We start from the raw sequence: 16,834 nt of genomic DNA on the forward strand, positions 1-16,834 counted from the left end.
TGAGCACAGTGCTACCTAACAGATAGTTACATTTTATTAGGAAGCACTTAAATAAAAAAAAATAATAAAAAGCACTTAAATAGTTTCATTAAAATTGCACTATGATTTAAATAAACCAAGCAGAATATGTATTATTCAAAATGACCAAAGTTTAAGATAAACTCTTTCATTTACTTACTGTGCAATAGTTAGTGAATCTTCATAAGACCAAGGAATATGAAGTTTATAGATACTAGTTATTTCTTCTGTGAAAATATAAAGGAAATACATTATTAACCTTATGTTACACTAAATGTTACATAAGCTACTATAATATCTAACTACATAGTTACTCATTTCATAAAAAATAACTGGTAAGAGTTATACCACATAAGAAATTATGCAAAATTATTAAATAATGTCTATTAAGACTTAAAATAGATATTAGGCCATATGGGAAGTATTAAGAAACTGGTAAAAAAGATTAATCTGAATTACTACTATAATGAGACAGAAGGATACATAGTATTTTTTTAAACGTAGGTATTTAAACTGATATAGTTGAAGATGCTTAGTGTTAAGAAAGGATCTATGTTAAATCTCTTGGAAATATAGACAACTTTTCTACTATCATATATTTAATTTTAATTCACATAAAATAAGCAAGTTTTATAGAAAATTCAAGCAAAGATCTATTGATTATTCAAATGACAATATCATTCTTCTCAGAAAATACACTTACCTTTGACTCCTGAGCACTTGCTTACTACGTTGATTTTAAAAGCCTGGTATATCTAATAAGAGTTTGACCACAAAGACGAAAAAAACAAAAGTTTATTGGTTTGTTTAATTAAATAGTAAAGTAAAATTAAATGCTTGTTATAATCAGAATAATTACCTGTCCAAAGTTTAGGAGTTCTATATTATAAAACAGACCACTTGTATTTAATATCACTTTGCTTGAAGACAGTCCTGTTGAATTGAAAGTACTGTATTACTTATAATACCAAACAGTTTTTTTTAAAAAGTACTGATTGCTTACCAATGTTTAACTAATGCTAGTATACTTTTAATATTAAAAAAAGAGTTTATAGGTTTTCATTTCTGTTATGTAGGCATGAACTCCTAAAGTTCCTAACCTCTTTCCATAAGCTCTGAACATTCATAATGTAATGTGTTTTAAAAAGTCAAGTATGTATTTCCAATTTTGAAAAGGTATGCTTTCTTAGATCTCTTAATTTATGAATCTGTTAACTTTAATGAGATGAGTGATTCTGACTTGTCATGTCTGTATTGCTCTTAGAATATTTACCAAAAAAAAAAAAAAAAGTGGGTAAAAATCTAAAAGAAAGTTTCTGCTCTCAAGTAACAGATTCTTTTCACTAATGAAATATTAAAAAATACACATTTTCAGGATGAGCCATGTCAAAAAAGGCAAAGGGCCAATCTAATATGAGCTCCCAATATCCAAAGTTGGAACAACTTAAGGAAATAAATGTAATGATAGTATTAAATTATAATCCAAGAAAATACCCATGAGTCATACTGACATAAATAAAAAGTAAAAAAAAAAAAAGGCAAGTAAGTAAATAAATGGAGAAGGAAAAACTTTCCTTTTATAAGAATTCCAATAAATAAAGAATACCAGTAATAATTGCCTCAGACTAGAAGAACCAATGAATGCTAAAATTAGTGGGTTATTTTGAAGATAAAGGGTACTTAAACATTCTCAAAGTAGGTCCCACTCAAGACATTTATCCAATACAAAAAGGAAACAAATAAATTTACAGTGGTGGAACCTGGCAGACACTGCGTTAATCAAGTAATCAAGGTTAACACTGCTAGAATTAGACTTGGCGACATGAGTCCAATCACAGGAAACACTAAGAAGTACACATAACTCCAGTGATATTCTTGCTAAAAATGCATAACCTGAATCTAATCTTAAGAAAGCATTAGACAAGTCCAAGTATTTGATATTCTACAAAATAACTGACAAATACTCTTCAAAAGGTGTCAAGGTTATGAAAGACAAGGAAAAATTGAGGAACTACCAAAGATATAGGAAATGAACAGGACATGACAACTGAATACAATGTGGGAACCTGGAGAACACTGGTGGAAAACCTGATGAAAACCAAATAAAGCCTGTAGTTTAGTTAACAGTATTGTATGAATACTAATTTCCAAGTTTTGACAACTGTATTGTTTACGTAAAAGTGAGTGAAGGATATAGGAGAACTCTGCTCTTTCTGTAATTGTTCTGAGTGCTCAAAATCATTTCAAAATAAATTTATTTATTTATTTAATTATTTTTAAAAGATTTATTTATTCATGAGAAACACAGAGGAGAGAGAGAGAGAGAGAGAGGCAGAGACACAGGCAGAGGGAGAAGCAGGCTCCATGCAGGGAGCCTGATGTGAGACTCGATCGCAGGGCTCCAGGATCAGGCCCTGAGCCAAAGGCAGACGCTCAACCTCTGAGCCACCCAGGTGTCCCCAAAATAAAATTTATTTATTTATTTTTTTTTCCAAAATAAAATTTAAAAGTATATTTAGTTACATGTATTTTACCACAATAAAAATGGTAAAAAATATTTAGAGAAAATCTTGAAACCTTCATAGGGCAGATAGCAATTTATACCTTATAATAACATTTTATTAAAAGGGCCACTATGTAGTATAAATTCATAGAAGAATACACACACACATACACAGATACACACACACATGGTTACTTGCAAATGCATATGACTAGGGAGAAAGTTAAAGTTCACTTCTCAGAAGATGACTGCTGTCCCAGTGTTAAATAAGAAACCACTGGACCACATCATATGGTTATTCTAAAAACTATATTTAAAATATACAATACTGGGATCCCTGGGTGGCGCAGCAGTGTAGCGCCTGCCTTTGGCCCAGGGCGCGATCCTGGAGACCCGGGATCGAATCCCATGTCGGGCTCCCGGTGCATGGAGCTTGCTTCTCCATCTGCCTATGTCTCTGCCTCTCTCTCTCTCTGTGACTATCATAAATAAATAAAAATTTTAAAAAATTAAAAAAAAAGAAAAGAAAATACACAATACTTAATGTTAGAGGCTCTCCATTATTGCAACTGACTAGCAAAAACAAATTAGCACTCTGTTGAAAATAAAAATAGTTCTTGGGTGGTCAGTCAGTTGACTGTTGATTTCAGCTCAGGTCCTGACCCTGGGTCCTGAGTTCAAGCCCTGCTCTGGGTTCCACACTGGGCATCAAGCCTACTTAAGAAAAAAAAAAAAGCAATTCTTAAGATTTCCAAAATCAGGGATGCCTGAGTAGCTCAGGGGTTTAGCGGGTACCCTTGGCTCCAGTCATGATCCTAGGGTCCTGGGATCAAGTTCCACATCAGGTTCCCCACAGAGAGCCTGCTTATGTCTCTGCCTCCCTCTGTGTGTCTCTCATGAATAAATAAATAAAATCTAAAAAAAAAAAAAAAAAAATCCAAAATCAAAGTACTTACCAAAGGAAAAAAGATGAGTTACAGGAAGCTGAATGGATCTCATCTCTTTTTTAAAGAATTCACAATCTATAACAAACTAAAATATAAAACATTGACTTATTAGGAAATATAGAAATATGTTTATGGTAAAATATCTTTGCTTGATGTTTGAGTGGAAAATAAAAGTCTATAAATAAATTTTAGCTTTGCAGAAGTTATTACCTATCATATTCTAACTCTGGCTATACTTAAATGGCAACAATTACTCAAAGAGCCACGCTAAACTAAGAAAATTTGATAAACAAGCTTAACATAGTAAATTACTGGAGGATCACTTTTACAATAGCTGATGAATACCACAGTTTCCTTCCAGTTAGTTTTAGGTGTTTGTAGAATTAGGGACCTTTAAAGGATGGATCAAAGCATTAAGAATTAAGGCTAATTCAAGATTAATTAGAGACTTAGATAAAAATTTCCAAATACTTTCAAAGTCAAGAAGAAATGTGATTCTGTTACACTTAATATTTAAGAATCTCCTATAAATTATGTATCTGCAATACTCTAACTAGACTACAAGACTAGGAGATGGACATATTGCCATTCATCTACAGATGGCTGAAGTTATTTGTATAAAATTATTTCAAACTAGTGATTCGAATAAAGGTTTACTATCTAGAAAGCAAGAAAAAGAAATGCTACCCGTACCTAAGAATTCAAGGGTCTATCTCTAATTGGCCTTAATTATTTTGTTTTCTGTCATAAAAAAAAACCACAAATAATTCTGTATTTACATTTTGAAAACTATATTGTCAGTTGACTGCAAAAAATTTTCAAACTGTCTACTTAAATGTATGTATCCTGATGATGGGTTAAAACAGATATGTAGAAATTATAAAAGGTCTAAATTAACATCCTTGTGAGTCTGGGTATGCAACAATAGTCAGCAAGTGTTACTTTCCAAAGACCATTAAGACACATTAAGTATGGGATCCCTGGGTGGCGCAGCAGTTTGGCGCCTGCCTTTGGCCCAGGGCGCGATCCTGGAGACCCGGAATCGAATCCCACATCAGGCTCCCGGTGCACGGAGCCTGCTTCTCCCTCCGCCTGTGTCTCTGCCTCTCTCTCTCTCTCTGTGACTATCATAAATAAATAAAAAATTAAAAAAAAAAAAAAAGACACATTAAGTATTCATTAGGCACTAAGGCTGGCTATTTGTGAAAGGCTCATTAATTTCTTGGAAAAACCAGACAGAGCCTTTCCTAGGTTGGGAAAGATGTTTAAATTCATTCAAAACCAACTTACCGGACAGAAAAGAAAACCCTAAAGAGAGGTTTTTATTTTTATTTTATAAATTTTTAAAAAATTTATTTATGATAGTCAGAGAGAGAGAGAGAGAGAGAGAGAGAGAGGCAGAGACACAGGCAGAGGGAGAAGCAGGCTCCATGCACGGGGGTCTCCAGGATCTCGCCCTGGGCCAAAGGCAGGCGCCAAACCGCCACCCAGGGATCCCTAAAGAGAGGTTTTTAGAATTGAAGATGTTGAATTACCTCTTACCTGAGCTAAACAAAACAAAACAATGAATTCATTATAAGGTACTTGTGAGACTCAGTCTTTGAGTTACCTCCCAACTACATTCCCTTTATCTTTAAATTTAAATTTTTCCTAATGGTTCTGGCCTCAAATCTCAACAACTTCTCATTAAAGAAGTATTTTTTGAGGATTTACATGGCAGGAAGTTGCTAAAGGTTAAGGATGCAAAGTAGAATAAAATCTATTTGGTCTTACTCCCAAAGAATTCACAATATGATGATAGTAATAGAGAGATAAATAAATTGTAATTCAGCATAATTCCTCAAAGAATTGAGGTTAGATACTGAAGGATAAGCTTGTTGGGTGAAACGTGGAAAGGGAAATAAAGGGTCTTTTACTTCCATCTTCTTGCTCCGCCCCGCCACCCCCCCCCCCCCCCCCGCCCCCAGTTTCTCTCAAAAATCACCATCCTTTTATTTCTACTCTTATTTCCCTAGTTCAAACCCTCCATAATCCCTTAGGTAGCAGCTCGTCTCTCTGATTCTAATCCATGTACATCATAAATAGATTCATCTTCCAAAATGGCTCTGATCTCATTTCTATTACTGTGAAAATCCTTCAGCTGCCTACTAACTCCTGAATTCTATAAAGTTCTGCATCTTCCAACTGAGGTCCTCCATAGTACCATGAACTGCTTTCCCAGACTTTTCTTCTACTACTATTCTCATCATGGTGGCCTTCTTTTTAAAATTACTATTCACTGTTTTCCAAACACTTTCATACTTCCATGCTTAGATTTCATGATTTCTTTGTCCCAGCAGTGCTGTTCATGGTAACTTTCTGCAATGATGTTACTATTGAGCATCTGGAATGTGGCTAGTACAACTAAGGAACTGAATTTTTAATTTTATTAGTTTTAATTACTTGTAATTTAAATAGCCACATGTGCTAGTAGCTCCCATATTGGACAGCTCTGGTCTACAATGCTCATCCTACCCATAAAAACATAACTACACTTTAAGGCAAATTTAAATATCATCTCGTAATAAAGCCTTTCCTCATTCCATCATTCAGAGATATTTTCCCTTTTTATACTTTTCATTTATTTGCTATATTCTGATTTGTATTATATTTTTGGGTACCTCTTTTATTCTCACTCTTCCATTTCCAAATGTTTCTCTCTCCCTACCCAACAATACATAGCTTTTTGAGATTAGGATTCATGTCTTATTTGTGTGCCTCCTATAATTCCTGACACAGAGTCTTGCACATAAAAGGGTACTTAATAATGAATAGATTTTGAAAGACTAATTTATAAAGTTAGTTCCCACTTTAAACACAGAGACTTGGGTTTATTTTGCTTAGTTCAAGTTATAGTAGACGATCCTAATGATTTAACAGTCTTAGATGGATCATCAAACAGGCCATTGTTTCAGATAAGCACTATGCTGAAGAATTCATCAAAAAATAACTTATTTAGCCAGAGTATCCACAAAACATTCCGATAACAACTTTAATCCATTTGTTACCTTACTTCCATGAATAGATGGCACATAAACAACAAGATGAGACAAAGATGGATAATCTTGAAGTCTTAACGTCAGAGACTAAAAAAAAAAATAAATAAAAAAACATAAAAAGCTGATTCTATTTCTGAGGGTATATAGAACTTAAAGCATGTTAAAAGATATATTACAAACACTTATTTCTTGCTTATTTGGTTATAAAGAAATGGATTTCAAACTTTACATTTAGTACCTTTTAAAATGGCTATGTTTACATTTTCAGGTCAATTATCTTCTGAGGTCAATCCCTAATAGTTTTGTAAATATGGACTGTCAAAAATATTCCTTGAACTGTATCCCTTCATGTAAAACAAATGACACTTAATAGTAAATATAATTATTTCCATATCTGGTATCTTTTATAATTTGTCGATTTGTTCTTTATAACATTACAATATGACTTCTACACTTATTTTGGTAGCATATGACAAAGAGCATTCAAATAGTTGATGAATGAATGAATGCTACAAATAACAGAAGAGTTGCAACTTAATCTCAAATGATTCTAATCTAACCCAAGCAGTAGAGTCGTTGTCTAATGATGTATATGAATATCATCAGATGAACATTTATTTTCAAAATTAAGACCAGATCCTATAGTCTATACTTTGAGGGATGAATAGATAAGAGATTGGTCTATTTAATGAAAAGCCAGAGCACCAAATATGGTTTTTATTTATTATTTTTTTAATTTTTATTTATTTATGATAATCACACAGAGAGAGAGAGAGAGAGAGGCAGAGACATAGGCAGAGGGAGAAGCAGGCTCCATGCACTGGGAGCCCGACGTGGGATTCGATCCTGGGTCTCCAGCATCGCGCCCTGGGCCAAAGGCAGGCGCCAAACCGCTGCGCCACCCAGGGATCCCTAAATATGGTTTTTAAATCCAGGTTTTATCCTAAAGTAGATATGGGGGTGGCAATAGTTATACATGGTAACAATCTGTATGCATTAAGAAACTTCTTTTTTTTTTTTCACATTAAGAAACTTCTGCAGTTAACTTTGTCCAGTGTTCTTCAGAAGCACCTATGTGAGCAAACTGAAAAGAAGTGCTGAAGCTAAAGAACTGTCAACAAATGGCCCTCTAACAATCTGACTAGATTCACCTGTGAGTACTTTTGACTACTAGGCTTCCCCTCGACTTACTTAGCAAAGTCTCCGCAACAGACGTATAATGTTCTAATGTAAATGAGAAAGCCTTAAAAGGGCCTCACAAACCACAGCAACAGGCAACTGAGACCAACCAAACAGATGGTAGACAGTATGAAAGATAAATTAATTTGAAAGAACCATGGTTACTCTGTGTGGCTATCCACTCTACTAGCTTTTGTTACTTATTTTCAAGAATATTTTTTTTTCCTCAAGAATTTCTTTGTTAGGATTAGAATACTTTAAAAAGGTAACAGTGTCAAAAAATTTCCTTATAAAGTTCCTACAGTTATAATATCAGTAGGAACTTGACAATTTTATCATATTCATGAAATTGTCAGGTTGACCAGTAAGATTAATAGGAAGTTTGGAAATTTTTCAGTGTTTTAAGGGTAAAATTCCTTTAATGCTGAGACAACACACACAGGAAATCAAACAGGTTTCAATGTACAGAGCAAAGCTATGGTGCTAACGTATGCCTAAGGCAAAGTAGTGATAATATAGTTTTCTTATACAAGTTAGTTACCTTTAGAAAGGTGATTTTTTTTGTTTTCAACAATAAATTCATTTTGGCTTACCAAATTTTAGCCTGCTATGTTTTGTGTGTTTTTAGAAACTTTTTCATTGTACCCATGACAGGAAAATTCCATACGATTGGTACTTAAAAATTGAATTTATAGGTGCTTTGCTGGAGTCTTCTATTAATAGTTCAGTCAGCAGAAATAGTAAGAATGTATGATTCTCATCTGATAGTACTTTTGTTGAGATGATATAAGTATGAATGAAAGTCATAAAATCTTTTCACTTGTATCTTTTCTTTCTCTTCAACTTGATGGCAAAAGAACTATGTCCTTTTTATAAATGGCTAACATATATCACTTTTATTTTCATTAAAATGGAGAAGTTTATCTATGTTTAATAATTGTAACCCTCTTCAACTGAGAACTCCTAAGATTGTAGAATATTATAATCCTTATTTTCTAAACTTCTCTCTCCCATTTTCCCCCTCTAAATTTCAGGCGGCTTTTAATGCTGCTGGCAACTTGTTCCAGCATGCACTATAAAAAGCTAGCAGCAGCTGGGTGACCTGGTTTTGGCTTAGGTCACGATCTCAGGGTCATGAGATTAAGCCCCTTGTCAGGCTCCCTGCTCAGAGGGCGAATCTGCTTGAGACTCTTATTCCCTCTCCCACTGCCCCTCCCCTCATGCGCGCTCTCTCTCTCTCTTTTTGAAATAAATCTTGGGGGGAGGGGGGAAGTAAGCAGCTGGGATAGCTTGTTCTCCTGCTTTTCTGCCAACTGTGTCTTATATTTAGAAGAAACACCACAGGGGTCTAGAACTAGATGAATACACTGTTGAATATTTGAGATTAAAAATATACATGAGGATTTTATTATTTAAAAAGTTATTTTTTTAAATCAAGCAAATAACATTCTACCCAGATTTTAGTAATTTATTTCTTCTTAACTCTTAAACTACTGTTTGGATAGGATACATAGCCCAATTTCAATATTCAAGGAAAGATTTATGAAAAATTATTAAGTATATCCTACTACTTTTGTTTTGCTCCTAAAGGTTAGGATAGGACCAGTGAGAGACATTAAAAATGTTCATATGAGTCTAATCACTTTCCTACAATATTTATTTCTTGAATACAAAGCCATATGAATGAATATGACCGAGGTGATAGAAAAATAACTGCAACCATTCCAAAGTCAAGCAACTTACAATCATCCTTCTGTCATCATTCCTCTCTGTTAGTATAGTACAGATTGACTGTATTCTGAATAAATATACATATAAATAACTGAGTTGGATTGGGAGATGATTGGGAACAACCCTGATGGCTTCACTTTCAAGTTTATGAGGCTAGTACTTATTATGAAAAACTACTTTTAAAGAAAAGTACAGATTCACTTGAAGACTGAAAAATATCACTCCCGGTATAAGACTATAAATTATAGTAAATACAGCTGAGAAATTAAACAGGTAATTTCATCAAATTTTAGAATTGTTTTATTTTCTTAACAATATTAACTTTTTGTAAGAAGGCTTGCTGACCTATCAGTTACTTAAGGAAATCACAAACAATTATTAAATAAATCCCATGTAGTACTAGATAAAGTAGAGTTATCCAAGTGCCTGATCACAAAGTGATGTTGAAGGAGATCTGGAAAATTACTTTATGCCACTTTGAGATGCTCACTTTCCTACTATAGGTCTTCTCCCAAAAACTCAAACTACTACTCAGCTTCTATTTTAAGATAGACCATTCCAAATATACCATCAAGATGAATTTTAAAAATTTATCTAGCTCTTGGTATGATACTGTAATATGGAGCTTTCATTAGAAGATTTATAATACAGAGATTTCATTAGAGGGTTTTCATTAGAGGATTGTTAACTCATAGTTTTTATCCCTGAAAGTTAAACAAAAATTGCATGTTAAAATATATTTCCAGAGAAAATATTTATAAAATATATGTTAGCAAATCTCAATACTTAGATGAATTAATAAAAGACCATATTCTAAAATGCCTATAGACTCAAGTATTTTTCACCCAGATATTACCATCCTAAAGCCATAATTTACCTTAATTGTTGGCAGCAGTTCAGCTTTCCATGATAAATCAACTCCTTGCCGGCTTTGAAATGAATATGAAAATACAATTAAAGGACAAATATATTAAAATATTATAAATTATAAATAAGCTTCAGAGGAAAAAGAAACCATCTACAAACTTATCAGAGAAAGTTCTAATGAAGTCCAATAAGTCTAATCCAATATACTCTTATCCATACAATCCTTTTGGGTGCAAAAAAATTGTTTTTCCTCACAACATTTCAATGTTTGTAAATACTGATATGTTAATTTCCTTCATTTTTTATTTTAAAATCAGTATCATAGGGGTGTTTGGGTGGCTCAGTGGGTTAAGCATCTGTTTTTGACTTGGGTCACGATCCCAGGGTCCTAGGATTAAGCCCCATAGTGGGGTCCCTGCTCAGTGGGAAGTCTGCTTCTCCTTCTCCCTCTGCTGCTCTCCCTGCTTGTGCTCTCTTGTTCTCTGTCAAATAAATAAATAAAATAAAATAAATACTATAACGTAACATAGCAGAATGAGCTTAAACATGTATGTAGCTAAAATAGCTAAAAAGTGTGATTTGGGGGTGCCTGGGTGGCTCAGTCAGTTAAGTATCCAACTCTTGATTCTGGCTCATGTCATGATCTCAGGGTGGTGGGATCAAGGCCCGAATCAGGCTCCATGCTCAGTTAGGAGTCTGCTTGAGATTCTCTCCCCTTTTCCCTTTGTCCCTACCCAATCCCCTTGGCTCCCTTTTTCTCTAACATAAACAGATCTTTAAAAAGTATGACTTATTATTTCTATTGAGAAAAATGAAAAATTGAGGTGCTTAGGTTCAAAAGACTTACCACATAGAAGTGCTGTTTATGCAGCCAAAAATCCAACTATTTGTATCCTGTTAATAACATAAAGCACACTAAATATTATAGAAAATAATTACATAAAATAGGCAGCTTTAACATTTTACTGTTATATGACAGGAGTAGTAGGCATGATGGAAACATAAAATAGCAACCTGTTATTCCAAAACATTTCCAAGCTATTCTCAAAGTCATACAGGTCAAGGGCAGTAGAGAAGTCTAATGTAAATATAGATAGATAAGCAAGTAACCCGGAACAGCAGTAAGAGAAAGAGTGACCTCTCTACAGCATATTGCCTAAGCAATTTTAATTTTTGAACAACACTTTTCAGAGTTCAGCAATGTCCATGCTTTAATTAGGTAGTTACATAGTAAGTAACTACATTTTAAATAAAAATAGAAGAATGAACACCTAGAAGTTGACTTTTTACAGATGGAAAAAAAAAATCCAGAGCCAAGTACTCTAAGTATAACTTGTTAGCTATCTTGAGTTCTTATTTGATTATTAGGCAAACCTTCTATGTAACTGAGAATGTGTTTAGATTGAAGGACAACTGCAAGGGCTCAAGATAAAAGCTAGGTATTACTTTATCAGGGTAGCATGGGAATGCTGCAGAGATGGTATTGATATTTTAACAATATTATGTATTTATCTTCAGTCATTTAAGAGCAGTATGCCCAAAGATCTTCACTCTAACTTTTAAGGAAGTAGCAAGAGTGATGTTCTAAGAACTGATGATCCAAATAGTAAAATCCTACACCAAGGTCTAAGAGGATAAGAAATACTGCTCAGATAGCTACATACATTTTTCCTTAATAAAGAGAGGATAGTGAAAATGAAATCAATCCTTTCATCCAACTAATATTTATGAAGTCCATTCTAGGGCCATGGGATTATGCTTAGCCTTCAAGAAAAAAATGATGAATGAGGCAGACATGGTCTCTGCCCTAATGGAGCTTAAATACAATGTAAAGACATTTTCTAAGAATACAGAAAAGAAAGCTGAAAGGAAACAAAAAACAATGTGGAATTTGTCTGCTCTTTATTGCTGGCAAAATGTGTGATTTTTTTTTTACGATTTTACTTATTTATTTATTCCTGAGACACACATACAGAGGCAGAGACATAGACAGAGGGAGAAGCAGGCTCCCCACAGGGAGGCTGATGTGGGACTCGATCTCCAGATCCTGGGATCATGCCCTCAGTTGAAGGCAGATGTTGAGCCATCCAGGCATCCCACTTGTGTGACTTCTATATCAGTTACCTGTGTTTCCCAGAATAATATGACATTATAAAGTAAGGTAAAAGAAAATATATGCCTAGTTTAGACAAGGAAAATCTAGTAAGCTCTCAAGGTCCAACTCACCTTTGTAATGGGTTTTTGGAGCTACTAAGGGAGCCTATCTTCAAAGATAGCCCATGAACATGAAAGTTAATATTTTATACAACTACACTTTGGTGTATAGGAAATTCTGACTTATTCACCAAGTAGAAAAGTATTATTCAAGCCCACCTAAAACATCACGTTGATATAATCTATAAAGTGTCAAAAGAACGATTTCAAGTTATCTAGTAAGCATCCCTAACTCAATTAATTATGAAAATTATACTGAAAATCTTAGAAAAAGTCACTCAAGAACTCTCAACCAATTCCTAAAGTATACAGAAAAGAAAATGCTTCTTGATCATAAAATTCACAGATCTAAAAATAATCTATCTGTAATAAAAAACGATACCCTCAGTGGCTACTAAAATTGTTAGATGAAAAACTAATTAGGAACTTTATAAAGGATAGACCATGCTGATAACCACCTGAGTCCACAATAAGTCTTTCAGTCACTAAAGTGGGACGACTAGCTACTATATATCTTCTGGTATCTAGTTCTACTTATAAAACATTCTTGCCACAAAAAAATTAATGGTAATTAAATAAAAAATTAATCAAGATTCTAAATCTAACTATCAGTGTACAGACAACATAAGGAAGAAGTACATGTTAAAAGATACCACAAGAGGTGAGCCTACGGGGCTCAGCTGGTTAAGCTTCTGCCTTTGGCTCAGCATGATTCTGGGGTCCTGGGATCGAGCCTCTCCTAGGGCTCCCTGCTCAGTGGGGAGTCTACTTCTCTTTCTCCCTCTGCCCTCATCCCATGCTCTCTCAAACATTCTCTTTCTCAAATAAATACAACTTTAAAAAGAAAAAAAGACACCATGAGAATACTTAGCTAAACCCAAAATGTGGGAAATTCTGTAGAATATGTAACACATCTGCTTAAACAAATAAATGGCATGGGGGGAAAAGAGAGGGCCATTATAAATGAAACTTAGGATCCATGAATCAAATATAATATGTGTACTGTTTAGATTCTGATTCAAATAAATCAACTTAGAATTTATTTCTTTTTCAACTTAGAATTTAACGGAAAAGAGGACAACTGAACATGGATTGGATATTACATGATATTAAGGAATTAATAATTTTGTTGGACGAAATGATATTATAGTCCCATGCACAATTCTTATGTTAGAAAACATATTGAAGTATTTAAGGATGCAAAGATAAAATGCCTACAATTTGCTTCAGTCAAAAAAAGAGTGAGGAAGGGATAAATAAAAATGGCAGGGTTGATAACTGTTAAAGCTATGTGACGGTTATGTGAGATTTCATTATCACAATCTCTCTACTTTTATAAGATTGAAAACTTCTATAATACAAATTGAAAAGATTTTAAAAATTCACACATGACTTTATACTAATTAATACCCATGGACCTTAATTATAGCAAAGGGATCTTCCAATAAGCCAAATGGAGAATTTGAACTTTGGCAAGGATTTTTCTCACTATAATACTGACATTCTGATTTGGAATTTAGTATTAAGTGAGTTTGGATATTTTAAGCCAGTAGCTTAAGGGTCAGATTCTCTTCAAATAAACTGCCCATCCATATTTTTGGCTGAGAGATGCTAGTCTCTGTGAGAGATACAAATCTCTGGTCATCTCACTAAAATTAGTATTTATTAGTACCTAGCCCATGATGCTTGCCTATTATTTCTAAAGACTCTACTATATATCAAATGGCTGTATCTACCAACTAAGTGTCAGATTCTAGTTCTAAAGAGTACAAATAACCCAACAAAAGGGAGAAGTGGAAACAAATTATGAAAAACACAAATATAAAGAAACCTGGAAAATGCCCCCCCCAAAAAAATCAGAAAAGAGGGAAAAGAACCCAAATTGGGAACCAATTCCTGAAAGTAAGAAATGCTGACAAATTATTAAATTATTACTTAAATATTCCTAATGTAACAAAGGGATGCTAAAGCATCAAACACTTTTTTTGACAATACATGATAGTAGGTATTCATTAAAAAGAAGTATATAAAATCACCACTTTGGTAACTCTGAGTCTAACATTGTAACAAAGTTACTATTTTAGAGAATGTTTGGTATAAAAAGCTTTGTAAATTTAAGTATGGAAGCCAACAGAAAAACAGTATTTACTTCATAAAATCCCTACAAAAAAGTACTACCAGAATTTTAGAATTAAGGACATTTGAACTGAATTCCTTCATCCTAAATACAGTGTAAGGTAGAAAAACAGGGTGAAAGACCTAAAATAGAGCCAAAAGTATAATTTAATGGTAAATTATCAGCTATGGAAACATTTCAATTAATGCTTTTCAATCAAAACTCTGTTCCAAGTATTTTTCAACTTATTAGATTTAATAATAGTTCATAGTTGAAGAAGAGATCTTAGATATTGAATCTTACAAACAAAAAAAGTAGCCTTTTCAATTTATATACAATGTACCAATTATCTTACCAGCATGGTGCTCTGACAATAGACATGAGTGTAGATTTTTCGATGATTTGCAAGAGGAAATGTAAAATATATCTTATCAGATTCCTAAAAAAAAAAAAAAGGAAAAATATAATAAAACTAAGAGAGTAGATAATTGCATCATTCAAATATCCAGATAAAGCAATGAGTAATTATTCTAACTTTATCATTCTTGGTTTTGTTGAGAACTAATATTCTAGGAGTGGGAAGAAGATACAGATATCAGTCAAGGGTATCAGGTACCCTGCAGTCCTGACTATGTCTTGAAAACGGCAGTATAAATGGAAGGTGTTTTTTTTTTGGGGGGGGGGGGTTTGGGCCTTTTTTTTTTTTTTAAAGAGAAAGGCAGAGACATAGGCAGAGGGAGAAGCAGGCTCCTTATAGAGAGCCTGATGTGGGACTCAATGCTCAAACTGGGATCTTGCCCTGAACCAAAGGCAGACGCTTAACAGCTGAGCCACCCAGGTGCTCCTGGTTTTGGCCTTATGATCAAGATAAAATACATTTCTTACCTCTGTCCACTGAAAAGGCCTAGAAAAGCTAACCCACTAGCCACAAATATCTCTAGTGGCCAAATTATGGTTTTTAGACACCATTACCCAAATAATAGGAGGAGCTCCTTAGAGAAAAGTTGATTCAAAGTCTGGGGCAGGAAATGAACAAAATGAGCTTGAATATCTTCCTATACTAGGTACTGAAAAAACTATCAATAAAATACAAAGAGTGGCTTTACCTAAAAGATTCAGAAACCTAATTTGAATGGCTTCCACTGGTCAAAGACAGAAGAATTTTATATTTTAGATAGAAACAAATATATTTAAAATAGGAGTTCATTATAGTACTAGAAGAAACAAACCAAAACCATTTATGATCACTGATGGAGGAGGCTTGTGAACCAACTTGCTATTCTGAAAACCAATAAATATAAGATCCAAAGATCCAAGCAATTATAATTGTTTCCTTTTCTGATATGTTCCACTTTTAATAAATTTAGTAGATGAGAGATTTCACAATTTAGTGTTCTTGTTAAAAAAAATCAGAGTACCACCATTTTTTTAGCTTTTATTATTTTTTTAAATTTTATTTATGAGAGAGAGAGAGAGAGAGAGAGAGAGAGAGAGAGAAGCAGAGACACAGGCATAGGGAGAAGCAGGCTCCATGCAGGGAGCCTGATGCGGGACTCTATCCCGGGTCTCCAGGATCAGGCCCTGGATCGAAGGCGGCGCTAAACCACTGAGCACCTGGGCTGCCCAGGGTACCACCATTTTGCATCCTCCTAAATGAATTAATGACTCTTGGCACTTTTTTATCAATAGCTGCTAATATCACAAAAAAGAGAGAGTCTAGCCTAAACAAAAACTAAATCTGATTAAGCAACTGAATCTGATCCAAGTATTATGGTATAGGAAAAGAGTAGACAAAGGAATATGCTAAATGGCACCGAAGGAATGCAATCAGCAAAATCAAGACTGTAAAACTATAGGACAAGTGATTTGTTTTTCAACAAGTAAGCTACAAAGAAAGAAAAGGGGTGGAGGAAGCATAAGAAATTAAAAGAGGAATAAGAGATATCAACAAATGACAATATGCAGACATTATTAGTAACCTCATTTAAAATGAGAAAAAATTTGAGTTACAATAAAACTGGAAAATTGAACACTAGATATTATTAAGGAATTATCATTAAGTTGTTTTAATATGGGAAAATATAGGTAGTTATCTTTTTAAAAGAGTCTTTAATTTTGATTTATTTTCAAAAAAAAATTTTTTTTAACATAGAGCTCAATGCAGGGCTTAAATTCATGACCCTGAGATCACAACTTAAGGTGAGATCCAGAGTCATACATT

General features: G+C 33.8%; 1 protein-coding gene across 1 annotated transcript in view; it reads right to left on the reverse strand.

The window, feature by feature from the left end:
• The window catches only part of PGAP1 (post-GPI attachment to proteins inositol deacylase 1), a 71,366-nt gene that overhangs the window by 22,816 nt on the left and 31,716 nt on the right, over positions 1-16,834 (reverse strand). The window contains exons 10-17 of the mRNA XM_041737536.1: positions 14,969-15,052; positions 11,131-11,177; positions 10,294-10,345; positions 6,516-6,593; positions 3,478-3,553; positions 878-951; positions 722-773; positions 179-245 (exon numbers count right to left, since the gene is read on the reverse strand). Coding sequence (XP_041593470.1) covers positions 179-245; positions 722-773; positions 878-951; positions 3,478-3,553; positions 6,516-6,593; positions 10,294-10,345; positions 11,131-11,177; positions 14,969-15,052 — 530 coding nt within the window. The remainder of the gene's footprint in view (positions 1-178; positions 246-721; positions 774-877; positions 952-3,477; positions 3,554-6,515; positions 6,594-10,293; positions 10,346-11,130; positions 11,178-14,968; positions 15,053-16,834) is intronic.

Source organism: Vulpes lagopus, chromosome 22 (assembly GCF_018345385.1).
Source record: "Vulpes lagopus strain Blue_001 chromosome 22, ASM1834538v1, whole genome shotgun sequence".
NCBI classification, from domain to species: Eukaryota; Metazoa; Chordata; class Mammalia; order Carnivora; family Canidae; genus Vulpes; species Vulpes lagopus.